Here is a 15237-nt window from a genome sequence, read left to right as displayed (position 1 = left end):
AGAAAAGCAAAACTCTGGAAAAAAAGTTAAAAATAAATAAATATATGAAATTTTGAAAAAAAGTAAGATTTTGAAGAAAAAAAGTCAAATTCTTAGAAAAAAGTCAAATTTGAGATGCATTGTGGGACATGTAGTTTATGGGCAACGTGCTTCTGTAAATCATCATGTAATCGTATAGTAAACACATTATATTCATTCAGAGCTCTTGTGGGGCCGCATGACATGAAGTCACGGTCCGGTTTGGCCCCCGGGCCTTGGGTTTGACCCCCCTGATCCAACCCCTTCCTGGGATCCCGCCTGGCCTTCGGAGGTCCACTAATTCTCCAAAAGCTCCTAAGAGACGCAAGGCCAGTCCCACCGACTCCAAACCCTTTACTGTTGGGGGTCAGCATTTGGACAAGGAAACACTGTCCGTCAACTTTGATGACAAACAAACTCCAAACTCATGCGTACACTCCTACCTGCACGAGCATTGCTATTGAACCTAGAATCTAATATTATCTTTTAGTTTTACTGCCTTTAGGCCGCTTAATAGAAGTGCACACTAATAAAACTCTAATTCTGCCCAGTATATGTGTCTGATATCGAGTCAGAATTTGTATCTCCGCATGTGTGGCTTATTTTGAAACACATCATTTCCTGATTCTGGTCAAATATAGTTCAGAATCAGTTCTCCAGATAATTACAAGATCTGATTTATCTAAATATCCCTTTTTATTTCAAGAAATCTTACCAAGCGAATGTTCACGGCCTGAGCGACCGGGAGGAGCCTCAGAGAGAAGAAGAAGGCGATGTTCAGAGGCCACCGTGACACTTTTGAAACCGATGTAACGAAGGGGCTTTTTAACCACACAAATGTCACCCATTTCTGCTGCGGCCTATATGTTCTGTTTGTGATCGGGACTGCGCATGCAAGCAACAGCATCTCTGTAACCCACAATGCACCTGCTGCAGGAAGCCGCGCACCACAGTCCAGCTCTGCAGCTTCCTGTTCTCACCTCAGAAACATGAAGACCCTGGTGCTGCTGCTGCTTCATGGTGAGGGGCTTCATTTCATCTCAGGTTAAAGATCTGTATTCTGCTTTAGGAAATACATAAAGAGGGATTTCATTTCTAAGCCTTTTGGAGAACGATGAACAGATGAAATGTTGATTTACATTTGATTTCAGGAAATCTTTGGTTCGATAACAAGATAAGATTCTTTAAATATATTGTTTTGTATTCTTTATGGGACATTTTGATTAACTGTTTATGTTGATATAAATATTTCTGATTTTATCTTTCATTTGCCTTTTTATTTATTTTTATTTAAGTTCGATTCCGTAACTTTTTATTGTATTCTTATGTTTGTATAATTATTTTTTATATTATTTGATTGGACATTTTAACTTCAATATCTTCTGTTGATACTTCATTTATTTCATTCTTAAATGGAGCACCAAACCCGATCTCCCCCAACGTATAAAGGACTGGCTTATCTAAAGCCAGTTGAGTAGCACTTGAAATGTTTTAGCTCTACGAAACCTGATGTACTTATATGATTCGGTTTTCTTCAAGTTTGTATTTTGTTGTTTATATATTTGTTGAAAACATGAACATGCATGGAAAGTATTTACAGGTACAAATGTTATTTCTCACGTGAATATTCACAAGCAACCAACTCGCATGCACTCTGAATGTGCATTAGCAGACCTACTGTTGGTGTTACATGAAAGAGCTTCTTCTCAGATTCCCTTTTCCTTTCTGTTTCAGCGAGTCTGCAGCTGCAGTGTGATAAGAAGCAGATCACGGCTCCCCTCGGGTCAGACTTCCTGCTCTCCTGCAGCTATGAGAACCAGCTGCTCAGCAACAAGTACTGGTGCCGAGGAGAGTCCAGGAGGACCTGCGAGGTGCTGGTGGACTCGGAGGGGAAGACCAGAAGCACCCGGGTTCACATCCTGGATGCTCGGCGTAGAGGACTGTTTGTGAAGGTCTTAAATCTGCAGAAGGGGGACGGCGGGGTCTACTGGGTCGGGATCGACCGTCCTTATGCTGACATCATGACGTCAGTGAGGGTGGTCGTCACTGAAGGTGAGAATACACACTGCAGGTGGAGAGGGTTAAATATTTAACTAACAGGTATCACCATGAAACCCCCGTGCCCGGTGTGCCAGTCAGCAGATGCACAGGATTACTCCGATGTAACGTAACGTCCTTCCCTTTTTAGACATAATAGTAAACCAAGTGCAATAAAGCTGGGTTTGCACACGGACAGACAATTGGGGCTTTGTTTAAAACATTTTTATTTATTTTGTGGTTTGTATTCCAGCTGTCAATCAGCTGGGTGCAGCGTGTGTATCTTAAGTAGAAGCAACTGTATCCACCTTGTTAAAGGAAATAAAACAAATGTGTTGTGTTATATCAGCTGTACAATTCACCAAATATATGGTGTTATTAGTTTCCATACCTCCTGTGATTTACGAGCGACTTATCAAGTCTTGGCAAACGGCACAAAACATGATTAAACATGTTGTAGCGGCCCTGATGTCTGTAAAGGCCCAGATACACCGGCCAGTCACCTGAGGAGTCGCCGACGCCGACACCGACTGTTGCGTCGCCGGACTCTCCTGCGTATTTGCCGACTTCGCGCACTGGAACACACCGCAAATCCGAGCCGAGCACGTATGAACTGCGTATGCGTGAGAGGCAATAACTCTTCTTACCAGCAGGCGGCGGTAGTGTGTATTCATCATTCAAAAGAGGCAACAACCGGAAGACAGAGAAGAAGAACAGACTCCGTGATATAAACAAACAACAAATAGCGTTTTTCTTTCCATTTTCACTCTCGTCCATTGAAAACATGAACGAACAGGAGCTCTATAAACCGATGAGGTGAAATAGCCGTCCGTGTGTGTTCCATCTTCCATTTTAAATCATTTGTTTACCTCCCTCACTTCCGTTAACGCTTCTCATGCACTGATTCTCCAGCTGAACAGTCAATCAGTGTTATCCCTTTGTCCGACTTCCGGTGGTGTTCTAAGGCGTCAGGTCGGCAGAAAAGACCCGACGGTGCGGCGCACACCACTCTGAATAGGGCGTGCCCACGCTCATGTTCGGCCCGACTCCCATTTACTGCCGATTTCGGGCCGGTGTATCTGGGCCTTAATACAGACATCCGAGGAAGGAGCCAGAGCCAGGCTCTACTCGCTCCTGAAGCAGATGACAGCACAGCTTGGAGCCTGTGCTTGTGGTGGGGATTCCTGTTATGTCCCTGTCACTGTGAATGGGGTGCCCTGCACTGCACTGGAGGACACAGGCTCGACAGTAACCCTGGTGAGAGCAGATGTGTTGCCCCGTGGGACTTAGTTGGAACCGACTGCGGTGCGACTGCGCACAGTCACGGGACAGCTGGCACCTCTGAAAGGCAATGGGTATACGTATGGCTGGTAAAGGCCCCCCTGGTCGTTCCCATGCTCCGCTTCAACAGTTTCCCGTGGGGGTCCTGATGGAGAGAGTAGCAGTCGATGTGGTTGGGCCGCTACCTCGGTCAAACAGAGGTAACCACTAGGTCCTCACCGCCATAGACTATTTCACAAAATGGCCAGAGGCTTATGTCCTCCCTGATCATGAAGCAGTGACAGTCGCAGATGCCTCGGTGGCCGGCATGTTCAGCCGGTTTGGAGTGCCGGACACCCTGCATAGTGACCAGAGGAGGAACTTCGAGTCCCTGGTGTTCGCCTCCATGTGCACACAACTGGGCATGCACAAAACTCGCACCTCCCCCTTGCGGCCTCAGAGCGACGGACTAGTCGAGAGATTTCATCGTACCATGGGCCAGCAGCTGGACATCCTCACGTCTCAGCACCAGCGTGACAGGGACGAGCATCTGCCCCTTGTGCTCATGGTATGTCGCTCTGCAGTCCAGGACTCCTCAGCCTGTTCTCCTGCTCTCCTCATGTTAGGGAGAGAACTTCGCACCCCGGCCATTTTGGCATTTGGTCAGCCGCCGGATCACTTGACACTTCTCCAGGGCCTGAGTACGCCAGGAGACTTCAGCACCGCCTGGATTCAGCTCACGCCTTTGCCTGAGATCAGCAGAAAAAGAGCTGGTGTGAGACAGAAACAGAAGTATGATACAAGGACACAAGGGCAGGACTTTAGGGCCGGGGAGCTGGTCTGGGTCTACAGCTCCCAACAACAAAAGGGCCGGTGCCCAAAACTTGAAAGCCAGTGGGTTGGACCCCACAAAGTACTGGAGAGGGTGGGGGGGGGGAGTTGTCTACAGGGTGCAGCTGCCTCCCAAGGGGAGAAAAGTTGTGCTCCACAGAGACAGGTTGGCCCCTTACAGAGGAGTCGCTTCCCCACATGGACAGTTTTCTCTCCATTGGCTCTAGTTTTCTAATGCAAAAATAAATAAATTCATGTCATAAAGTCTTTTTATTTAGAACCTTTTAGCAACAAGGCAACTCGAAGTGTTGCCTTGTTGCTAAAAGTGTGTCAAATAAATAAGATATCGTGCAAAGAAAGCATCTTATAAAACTACATTTAAATACAGTAATGAAAAAGCCAACCGAATACAAATTCAAACAAGATGAAAAAAGGTTGCCCTGCTCTCCTCTGTGTTTCAGTCCCGGTCTCTAAGCCCCGCCTCCAGCCCCTGGTCTCCCTGATGGAGGGGTCCACCTGTCGGGGGGGTCCGGTGACGGTGCGGTGTGTGTGTTCACGGGGGACCGGGGTCCGTTACTCCTGGTTCCGACACACACACCCCGAGGACGTCCTGCTGCAGAACACTGCTGACCTGCAGCTCACCTGTGACTCTCTGCAGCTCACCTGTGACTCTCAGCAGCTCACCTGTGACTCTCAGCAGGACGCTGAGCTCTACTGCAGCGTCAGGAATGAAGTGAGCTCAGAGAGGAGTGAGAGCCTCAGAGTGAACATCCTCCCTCCTGCAGACTCACACTGCAGATATGTGGTTCACCTGCAAGGTAACGACTCTGATTCATATAAATATCAAATATAAAACCTAATGAAATAACTGCTATTCCTACGATGTGTTTATAATAAACGCACCTTTTAAAATGAATCACAGCGAGTAATAAGACATGCTTCCGACCGTGGTACATAACTGTTTAATAGCATCACCATGACTTTGGTTTTATCTTTGTTAGCGCTGCAGTGTGTCGGCTTTGCCTTCAGTGACTCATAGTGGCCGTGTTTAAAAGCACACACACCAGGATTTATTTGTGTGTGCTACATAAACACAGTGAGACATTCATTCAATACATTTTTCTAACTAAAGTTAACACAAAAAGTTAGGCAATTTGTGTTTGGTAGACGATTTCTATGTTATAATTAAGCAATAGCTCACGACAGGCCGTGGTATATGCTCATTATATCACAGCTAAGGGGCGTGGTTCGGCCCGACGCGAAGCAGAGGGTCGACAAACCCCTTAGCTGTGATATAATGAGCATATATCACGGCCTGAAGTGAGCTATTGCTTTTATAAAACGGTTACCAAGTGTGGCAATATGAAAGAAAAATACACACTCTAATTTAAATAGTTTTTATTCGTAAATAATGATGTTCAAAATAAAATAGTCCCTCCGTTGCCTTCTGCACAAAACATAGTGCAAGGTGATCGCTATGCAACCAAACTAACAGCAAGCGAACATATTAGACAGAGAGCGTTGATCCATTATTTGGCTGTTTATTTACATTAATGTGTATGTTGTTGTTTATTTTGCATCCACTGAAAAACTGTCCAACATCAGTGGCATGGCTTACGTGGTCACTTGTATAGGTTGAGGTTGCTCAAGGCTGTCTCTTGGCGTGGCGAGAATATTGCTCCACTTTCTCCGGTCCCCGAGATTGGGCTTCCAGTAGCTCTGGAGAGAGCTTTCGCACCTGTGGCCACTAACGGTCATAATTTCTCTGCTTTGTTTCAAGACCCGCATCAGAAAGCTTTTGAATGGTGGTACTTTTCCAGTTGGTCTACCTGCTCTTCACGTAGCTCTGCATGTCGTAGTTTAGGTACTTTTTTTTCTGGAGATAGGAACTGCTCAATCCACTCCTCAATACTATAGTAAGACCCCGCCGGAGGTCGAAGTTAATCTTAAATGTTTCCATTTTATGCTTTGTAAGTTTGTTTCGTAACGGAAGAAATTTAAATATATTTATAAAACTGACAAGTCAAATCAAGCAATCTGATTGGTCGATAGCGTTTTTGCGGACCTCTTTGATTACAGATTTGAAAACATCGTTGCTTGCTTTAAAAGTAGCACAATTCATTATGTTAAACCTTCAAAAGTATCTAGATATCCCTGCCCTAATGCCAAAGGAACTGCACACTGAATATGTTTTGCCGTTTGATGTCTATGTCCAGACCGCTGCGTCCAAAAGGAGGGTTTCTGCCCCGTTACTTCTCCGCTGCTTTCTTGTTCCAGTATGAAAAGCAGGCAGTTTGCTTTTCAGCCCAATGGTATACTGTTTTTCTCAGACGCGGAGGGATACTGACTTGTTGTGAAAAGTAACTTACAATTCTACCCGTGGTATACGCTCAGTATATCACGGCTAAGAACCAATCAGATTGCTTGATTTGACTTGTCCGTTTTATAACAATGCTTTTTGGCATTGCCGTTCTTCCACACGCTACTGAGGCTGCTTGTAGAAATGAATCAATTGTTAATAAATCAATTGTTGCCAATATGTCTTTATTGATCAGACTTCGACCATCCACTCCACCAAACAAGAGTCATTAGGAAAAAAAGCTGTTTGGCATTGGCAGAGGAGATTTGTCACATTTTTCATAGGCGCACCCCACATACTCAACTCTGCTGCTCATCCCACAAATGCTTGTTCCTCACAAATGTGGTACCTTTGGAAAGATAAGAAAACAGGCTTTCCAACGGTATAAGATTTAATGCCAAAAAGCATTGTTACAACATAGAAATCATCTACCAAACACAAATTGCCTTACTTTTTGTGTTACGTTTTTTTTAAAACTATTTTACAACAATGATACTGTATATACAAATATTTAGACAACGTATACATATACCCATTAAGTACAATAAAAGATAACAAAATACTGATTATATTAGTTTTGAAAAGCAATTAAAAACTGAAATATGTTCTTTAATGGAATGTAAAGTGGAGATCTGTGCAGATTTCTTAAAGAGGAAGCGTAGAACTGTGCAGCATATACAACTCATTTTAAGAAACATGATGTGCATGAATGGGTTTCTAAAGAATGCACTGATGAGGCTGTAATGCTGTTGTGAAATCCTCTTGCCCAAGTTCCTATATATATATCCTTTATTTAACCAGGTAAAAGACTCATTGAGATTAAAATCTCTTTTCCAAGAGTGACCTGGCCAAGAAGGGCAGCATGGACAAAGTTACAACAGATAAAACACAGACATGACAGGCAGACAAATACAGCTGTAAAACACAAATAAAATGGCACAATAGCCAGTCAATATGCAAAGTAAAACAAACTATTAAAAATCATTCAAAACTGGCAAAATTTAAAACGATTTTAGGATATACGAGCACTCACATCTACCAATGGTGTCGTGTTCTCTGTCCTTTAAGATGGACCTGAATTCCCCCATAGTGATTAAATCTGAGAGTTTCAGCTCCTTCTGTACATTGTTCCAAGCTGTGGGGGCAGCATATCTAAAAGCTGTTTTACCCAGTTTTGTTCTCACTGTAGGGACCAGCATCTGAATAAAATCTTGGGAGCGCAGGCCATATAGACTTTCTCTTTGACACATATATGTGCAAATGTAGGAGGGAACCAACCCAAGCAGAGATTTATAAATAAAACCCAACCAATGGGAAAGTCTGCGAGCAGACAAAGATGGCCAATTAGCAGCAGCATATAAAGTGCAATGGTGTACTCGATATCCACATCCAGTGATAAATCGTAAGGCACAATGGTACACAGTATCCAAGCTCTTTAGGCATTGGTCAGAGGCATTCATGTATAGCAGGTCACCATAATCTAATACAGGTAAAAGCGTTGCAGATATCAAATGTTTCCTTGTCTGAAAAGAGAAACAGGATTTATTTCTGTAAAAGAAACCTAATTTTATTTTTAGCTTTGAAACAACATTTTCCGTGTGTAACTTGAAAGACAAGTTCTGTTCAATAAGAAATCCCAGATATTTGTAAGTAGTGACCCTCTCAATGTCAGTCCCTTGTGCAGTACAAATCTTGGGTAGAATAGATGGTAACTTTTTGCCATTCGAAAATATCATCACTTTGGATTTTTTAGCATTTAACACCAACTTTAGTTGATATAAATGGGTTTGTATGACATCAAAGGCAGACTGGAGGAAATCTAGACTTTGCTCTATAGAAGCGGAGGAACAATAAATAACAGTGTCATCTGCATACAAATGGTAAGAAGCATTTGCTAAATTATTACATAGATTATTTACATATATGGTAAAAAGAATGGGTCCTAATATGGAACCTTGTGGCACACCCTTTGCTATCGGGAGGAAGGAAGAAGAGGACCCAGAAAATTGGACGCATTGGGTTCTCGCTGATAAATAATTTAAAAACCAACCTACAGTATGCCTAGATAAGCCGATACTGTGAAGTCTTTCCGCCAGGATGATATGATCAACTTAGTCAAATGCCTTTGACAAATCAATAAATAGAGCTGCACAATACTTTTTACAGTCCAATAACTCAATGATGTTGTTCACCACTTTAATAGCAGCAGTTATTGTGCTGTGTTGTTTTCTAAAACCGGATTGGTGCTCTGACAAAATATCATTTGTGTCCAAGAATAATTTAAGTTCTTCACTGAGAAGCTTTTCAAGGACCTTCGCTACAACACATAATTTTGAAATTAGCCTATAATTATTAACAGATGAGGGATCCCCTCCTTTCAGGAAAGGAAGAACATATGCAGATTTCCATATGTTAGGAATCTCATTGATGGAAAGAGTTAAATTAAAAAGATAAGTAAGCGGCTCAGCTATAAAGTCTGCTGCTAATTTAAGAAAACGAGGAGGAAGTTTGTCCGGACCTGCCGATTTGTGTGGATCCAGATTCTGCAATGCTTTATGGACCTCTATCGCCTCGATAAAAGTGAAATTGAATGGCTGAGCCATGGGATGGGATGAAGGTGGTGAGGAATCAACGTTCTGTCCAGGGTCCGAATGTAGGGAATCAAACAAAGAACTAGATGAAATAAAATGTTCATTAAAGCAATTGAGAATGGCCGATTTGTCAGTGAGGGTTTGCGAGTCTGTAACAATGCAGGCTGGTAATTCATTTTTAGTTACTTTTCCAAATGAGTTTTTTATTACCTTCCAAAATGTCTTTGGATCATTTAAGTTACTAGCAGTATTAGAAATGTAGTACTCAGATTTAGCCTTTTTAACTAGGAAGGTGAAATTATTTCGGAGCTGTCTAAAAACAATCCAATCCACTTGGGATTTCGATTTTCTGGCCCTTGACCAGGCAATATCCCTTTATTTTAGAATGCTGGCCAGTTGAGGACTAAACCAGGGATCTTTTTAGCCCTTTCACCCTAAATTTGCGGAAAGGAGCATGTTTGTTTATAATTCTAGTAAAAGTCTCATGAAAATAATCCCATTCAACATCACTAATGAGAGAGATCTTGTTCCAATCAAAATCCCGCAGGTCATGAAAAAATGCTTGCTCGCAGAAATGTTTAAAGTCACGTTTAAAAACTATTTGTGGTCTTGATTTTGGAAGCTTAGAATGCCTGATTGTAGCTATAGCGCAATGGTCACTCATATCATTTGCAAAAATACCAATATCCAAAAACTTATGTGGCGCATTTGTTAAAAATAAGTCGATAAGAGACGATTTATCTTGGTGTTTAAGATTAGGACGAGTTAGGCTATTGATAAATTGCGTAAGATTAAAAGAGTCACAGGTTGATTTAAAACTATCGGAGACAGAGGACAACCAGTCCCAATTAAAGTCTCCAGCAATTAAAATCTCATTAAAATCCAAGCAAGATAACTGATGACTCAGTGATGATAAAGCCTCAATGCTTGCTGAAGGGGGTCTGTAGCACCCTACAACAGTGATAAACTGACCCTTAAGAAGTTCCAATTCCAGCGCAAGTAGTTCAAATTGTCTGCTAAGAGACAGATGATTGGATGGTAGCATGACATTTTGTTTTTACATACATTGCAACACCACCACCTTTTCTGGGACGGTCACAACGAAACACATTGTAACCCTTAATTGCAATGTCTTTGTCCGTGATAGATTTATTTCGCCAAGTTTCAGATAAAACAAGAACATCAGAATCAGATGATTTTGCCCAGATTTTCATATGGTCCATTTTAGGAAGTAGACTTCTGACATTTATGTGGATGATTCCTGAAAGAAAACCATTGTTTTATTGTTTAATCACCAGGCCAACCTGTTTATGACTGTGCTGTGAGCACCACGGCCCAAACCACCCCCCCGACCTCCTGTCACACCACCGGGGAAATCCAACCTGACACCACAAACCAGCCGATCAACGCCACCGAGACACACCTGCTTCTCAGGTCAGGACACACATCTAAAACACGATGATTTATTACAAATGCATGAAATGTCACTCATCCAGTCTTTTGTTTTTGCAGAGTGTTCACAGGAGTGCCGCTCTGGTACACGATGCTGCGATGGGGTTCCTTTGCATCCTTGGTGATGTTTATCTGCGTATTTATTACGTGTGCTAAAGTGAGGGACAAGCATGCGAAGAAGAAGAGGAGGAGGAAGAGGAGGAGGGAGAGGAGGGTTGGGATCAGAGGAAGGCCGCAGTCTGCAGGTTGAATCGGCACCGTGACGTTAGTTCTTTGTGATTAGAGTCTGGGTCATAATGCACGTCAGCGTTTATCAGACTTACCATAAGTGTAATTGATTAGATAGCTTTCCAGTGAAGCGTACAACACATCAGACCAAAGCGTGCAGAAAGAGGAGAGGGAAGGATCTACAAGACGCTTAGACCCCGCAGATATACACAAAACGACTACAGACGACATGGATTGACGAAACAGAAATGTAAGACAACCACACAATGACCACCAGGAGGCGCAAACAGACTGAAAACACTCTAAAGACCACATAGAAAGAAAGGTGTCTTTAAAAAGATGCACAAAGACTTAAATGAACGAACAACAGTCACAAAGAGGCCGCGGTGCCAAAAGGGTCCGGGGAATATCTCACACGATGTAACTAAAGACACAAAAAGATCCCAAAGATGATTCCAGCCCACAGATATACACGACATGACGAAAACAACATAAAGACATGTAAACAACCACAACATGAGATTAACACGCACTTTAAAGATCTGTTGAACGAGCAAAGAATCATCAATGCCTTAAAAAAGATGCAACAGGATTAGAAAGAGATGCACAACAACCAAAGAGAGGGGAAATACCACAAAAGAAATGAAAACACAGAGCGGTGACATTGAAGGTTGAAGAAAAGATACAAAACAATCACAAATAGGCGCAAAATGAATGAAAGTAGATGCAAAACTCCTAAGAATAGTGGAAAAGTACTACAAACAAACACAAAATGACTTCAAATAACCAAAAACAAACATCAAATGCAGGGACGCGGGAAGTCAGTCAGAGTTGGCAAAACTGTGGCGCTTGCCTTACACTGTAGGTGCGCCACGTTTGCGCTTCAGATGAGGCTCCCTCGGCAAAATGAGGCCCCGCGCAGTCTGCGTGTAGGGAGGGTCCTGTATAATAACGCCATACTAAATGCAGTCCTTTGGTCTTTAGCAACGGCTTGTGAGAGCAGCGCATTCATCGGTGTTTGTTTTAATGCTGCCAGTGTGTTGACGGCCTGTGTGTTGATGGGACTTCTCATGCTCCCTAAATGTTTCCCCTGCCTTTCGCCAGTTCTTAAACCCTGCTTTCACAAAACTCCCATCCCTGATCTTGCACTGACGAGCTTCTTTTCTATAGCAAAGAAACAGAAGAAGCACACCGCATTATCAATTTCTCTTATAGAGAAGCTTTTTATAGACTGCTTTCACTAAAATGCTGACTGAAAAATAGTGACTCAAAATAAAACTTTTGTATTGATTTGTTTAGTGAACTTTTTGACGTTGCAGTTACAACTCTCCACCAACAGATGGGGGTGCTGCAGCCCCCTCAGCACTCCCCCTTCCCACATCCATGATCAAATGACTAAAGAAACATCAGAGAGAAGCTGAATTACTGCAAAGAGAGGAGGAAGTACTAAAACATACACAAAACAACCACATAGAAAGCAAAAGGTCTTAAAGGGGATCAAAACAGATTACTTAAAACGATCACATAAATAAAAAAAAAATGTTAAAAAAGATGCAAAAAGACTGAAAGTAGATTTGGTGACACAAACAAAGACACCCCCCCTCGCTTGGACCTTAAAACAAATACAATTCCAAAAGTATGGAAGTCAGCTTATGTCCTGCCTTTACTAAAAGGAGGGGAGGCCACCTTATTAAATAATTATAGGCCCATCTCTAAATTGTCAGTTCTGGCCAAGGTTCTTCAACACCTAGTGAGTGAACAGGTAAAGAAGTTTTTATGTACAAATCACATCCTATCCAAACATCAGTCAGGTTTCAGAAAGCAACATAGCACCATCACTGCGACAATGAAAGTGGCGAATGATGTGACGAGTATTTTAGATAATAAGCAGAGTTGTGCAGCTCTATTTGTTGACCTGTCCAAAGCGTTTGATACCGTCGATCATCATATCCTGGAGCAGAGGCTACTCAGTATTGGCATATCCAGCCATGCAGTGGGATGGTTTGTGAACTACCTCTCTGAAAGGTCCCAATGTGTTCAGTTTGATGGGCTGTCTTCTGAGTGGTTAAACATTACTAATGGTGTTCCTCAAGGTTCTGTTTTAGGTCCGCTATTATTCTCCATCTATATCAATTGTTTAGGTGAAAATGTCGAAGGAGCAACTTTACATTTTTATGCGGACGATACCGTGATGTATTGTGCTGGTCCCTCCATTCAGGAGGCTGTTGTTGAATTGCAAGCTGTTTTTAATATTATTCAGGCTCAAGACTCTGAACTAAAGCTTATTTTAATTGTTAATAAAACCAAGGTAATGCTCTTTTCAAAAGCTAAAAATGCACCAGAGCCTGTTGTAGATATTGTAACTATGCAAGGAATAAAACTTGAAGTGGTAACCTGTTTCAAATACCTTGGTATCTGGCTTGATGATTGTCTCACTTTTAAACTTCATGTCAATAATCTGCTTAAAAAGCTGAGGGTTAGGCTAGGTTTATTTTAGAGGAGCAAGTCCTGTTTCTCGCTTGAGGCCAGGAAAAGGCTAGTCACTGTGACCTTTGTACCTGTGCTGGACTATGGTGATTTGGTCTATATGAATGCACCGGCCAATTACCTGAACAAGTTAGATGCTGCGTATCACAGTGTGCTGAGATTTGTGACAAACTGTAAAGTATTTACTCATCACTCTGCCCTGTATGCCAGGGCAGGTTTGCCTTCACTAACTGTACCGAGGCTCAGTCACTGGTACATTTTTATATCAACCCACTCTCTTCAGTCTGCGTACAAATGACACGACTTTACACATTGGAAATGCGTGCAATAGATACGCAGAAGTCCGATTTTGCGTGCATATGATACGCTAACCATTCCCATTGAGATATGAGGCTGAGTTTTGCGTGCATATGATACTCCCACGTTACGTTTGTTATGAACGTATCTCAAATACGTTTATTTTCTACATATCTTTGCCATTTATTGTGTAGCTTATAATAATGATAATAGTCATTTATAAATATCATTTTAGAGCACACATTTGAAATCGAGAATCGGGCTCGATATATGGTTAAATTAAAATCAGTAGGCGAAGCTGTAATTTCGCCAGCTGTTACTCTCATGAGCGAGGCAGAAAATAATAGTTTTAACATGCCAAAAAGCTGCTGTGTCGTTTATTGCACCTCAAACATTAAAACAAATCCAGAGTTACGTGTTTCTGAACTTCCTCTAAGAAGAAAGGACAGTAACAGAACATCTCTGTGGCTTTGGCTTGATCGCCGTTCAAATGACAGCGTTGGTCGATGGGGTTCAACACTATTTTCCAAGATTCAAAGGTTTATTATCATGACATTTAAAAACGTTTCTTAAAAGTGCAATTAACGAGACGTAAGAAATACATATACAAATCAACAATACAAATCCAAGCCGTGGTTTTATCCAAACATTATCCTTAAAAATCATCAAATGCTTATTGCATACTGTAAAGCTAAAGAAAGGGAACAACCTTGAAAACTCATCAGTCTATTACATGGCTTACACCGACTCACATGTGTGTGTAAAACAAACACAGTCAATCCAGAAGTGCCTTGCTTTTCCACCCTGACCAAATTATTATAGATATTTAGCCCTTGTGTGCTTTTTGGGGTTGTCCCTTTCCTGTAGTGTTTTCTATTGTTTTTTGTGTATGTAAATGGTCTAAAAAGTTTTAAACGTGCTATATAAATAAATAAATAAATAAAGATTGCAAAAGCTAAAAAAAAGTTTCTCTCCACTCCCCAATCTGGTATCTCGGTTGACTTTTTTAAGAGCTTGTTTCTAGAAAGCCACACCACTGAAATGCACCATTCAGTTTGTACTCAAGCTATTTGCATGTTTTCAATATAAGAAATCGATTGGTTAATCTCCAGATGCCTTGAAAGTGTAAACACTTTGTGAATATGATTAGTTGTACTAACTGCTGGTGACCACTAGAGGATGTTATTTCAATATTTGTAGCCATGTTTTGAACTTTCTGTGCCATGCATGTTGATGAAGTGTGTTTTCATTATAACCAAGGCAGGATTATTACTCTTAGGGAGTTGTTTGCAGTGTTTCAGGGAAACATTCAGCTTTCAATTTACTCTCTAAATGTATTTTACAGCATTTTCCAGAAGAGTTGACTTTGTGGCAACATGGTTACAGAGTTGGCTTTGACCTTTAAATAAATTGTCGTAAACGTAGCTTTGCTTCTTCTTTATTTCTTTCAGTAAATGTATGATTCAGCCTAGCAGTAGTGGTAAATCTGGATCTGTTTCCTCCATAAACACATTATTTCTGTGTGATATTACGTCCTGTAAAACACTTGATGTTTGAGGGAAGCTTTTCACCAATTGCTCACAGGAAGGATGAAGTCAAACGATGATTCATTTGACCACAACAAGTTATTAAAGAGGCCCTAGTTTGCTAATTGTAAGGTTCATGTATGTATGTGTG

The 15237-nt window shown here is 41.7% G+C and overlaps 1 protein-coding gene across 1 annotated transcript; it reads left to right on the top strand.

The window, feature by feature from the left end:
• Positions 1-1343: 1343 nt before the first annotated feature.
• LOC307012851 (uncharacterized protein) lies at positions 1344-14984 on the top strand. Its single transcript, XM_079640050.1, has 4 exons — positions 1344-2070; positions 4608-4964; positions 10395-10530; positions 10609-14984. The coding sequence occupies exons 1-4, from the start codon at positions 2040-2042 to the stop codon at positions 10796-10798; spliced, it is 714 nt and encodes a 237-aa protein (XP_079496176.1). The 5' UTR covers positions 1344-2039; the 3' UTR covers positions 10799-14984.
• Positions 14985-15237: the final 253 nt, after the last annotated feature.

Source organism: Notothenia rossii (genome assembly GCF_949606895.1).
Source record: "Notothenia rossii genome assembly, chromosome: 7".
NCBI classification, from domain to species: Eukaryota; Metazoa; Chordata; class Actinopteri; order Perciformes; family Nototheniidae; genus Notothenia; species Notothenia rossii.
Note: the sequence above shows the minus strand (reverse complement) of the source record. Positions and strands in the feature narration are given on the sequence as shown.

Bases quoted from the DNA above. Each gene is read 5' to 3' on its own strand.
- LOC307012851 (XM_079640050.1), top strand. From the start codon at position 2,040: ATGACGTCAGTGAGGGTGGTCGTCACTGAAG. The intron at 2,071-4,607 runs GTGAGAATACAC...TCTGTGTTTCAG, and splicing joins GAGGGTGGTCGTCACTGAAG to TCCCGGTCTCTAAGCCCCGC. The intron at 4,965-10,394 runs GTAACGACTCTG...TTTAATCACCAG, and splicing joins ATATGTGGTTCACCTGCAAG to GCCAACCTGTTTATGACTGT.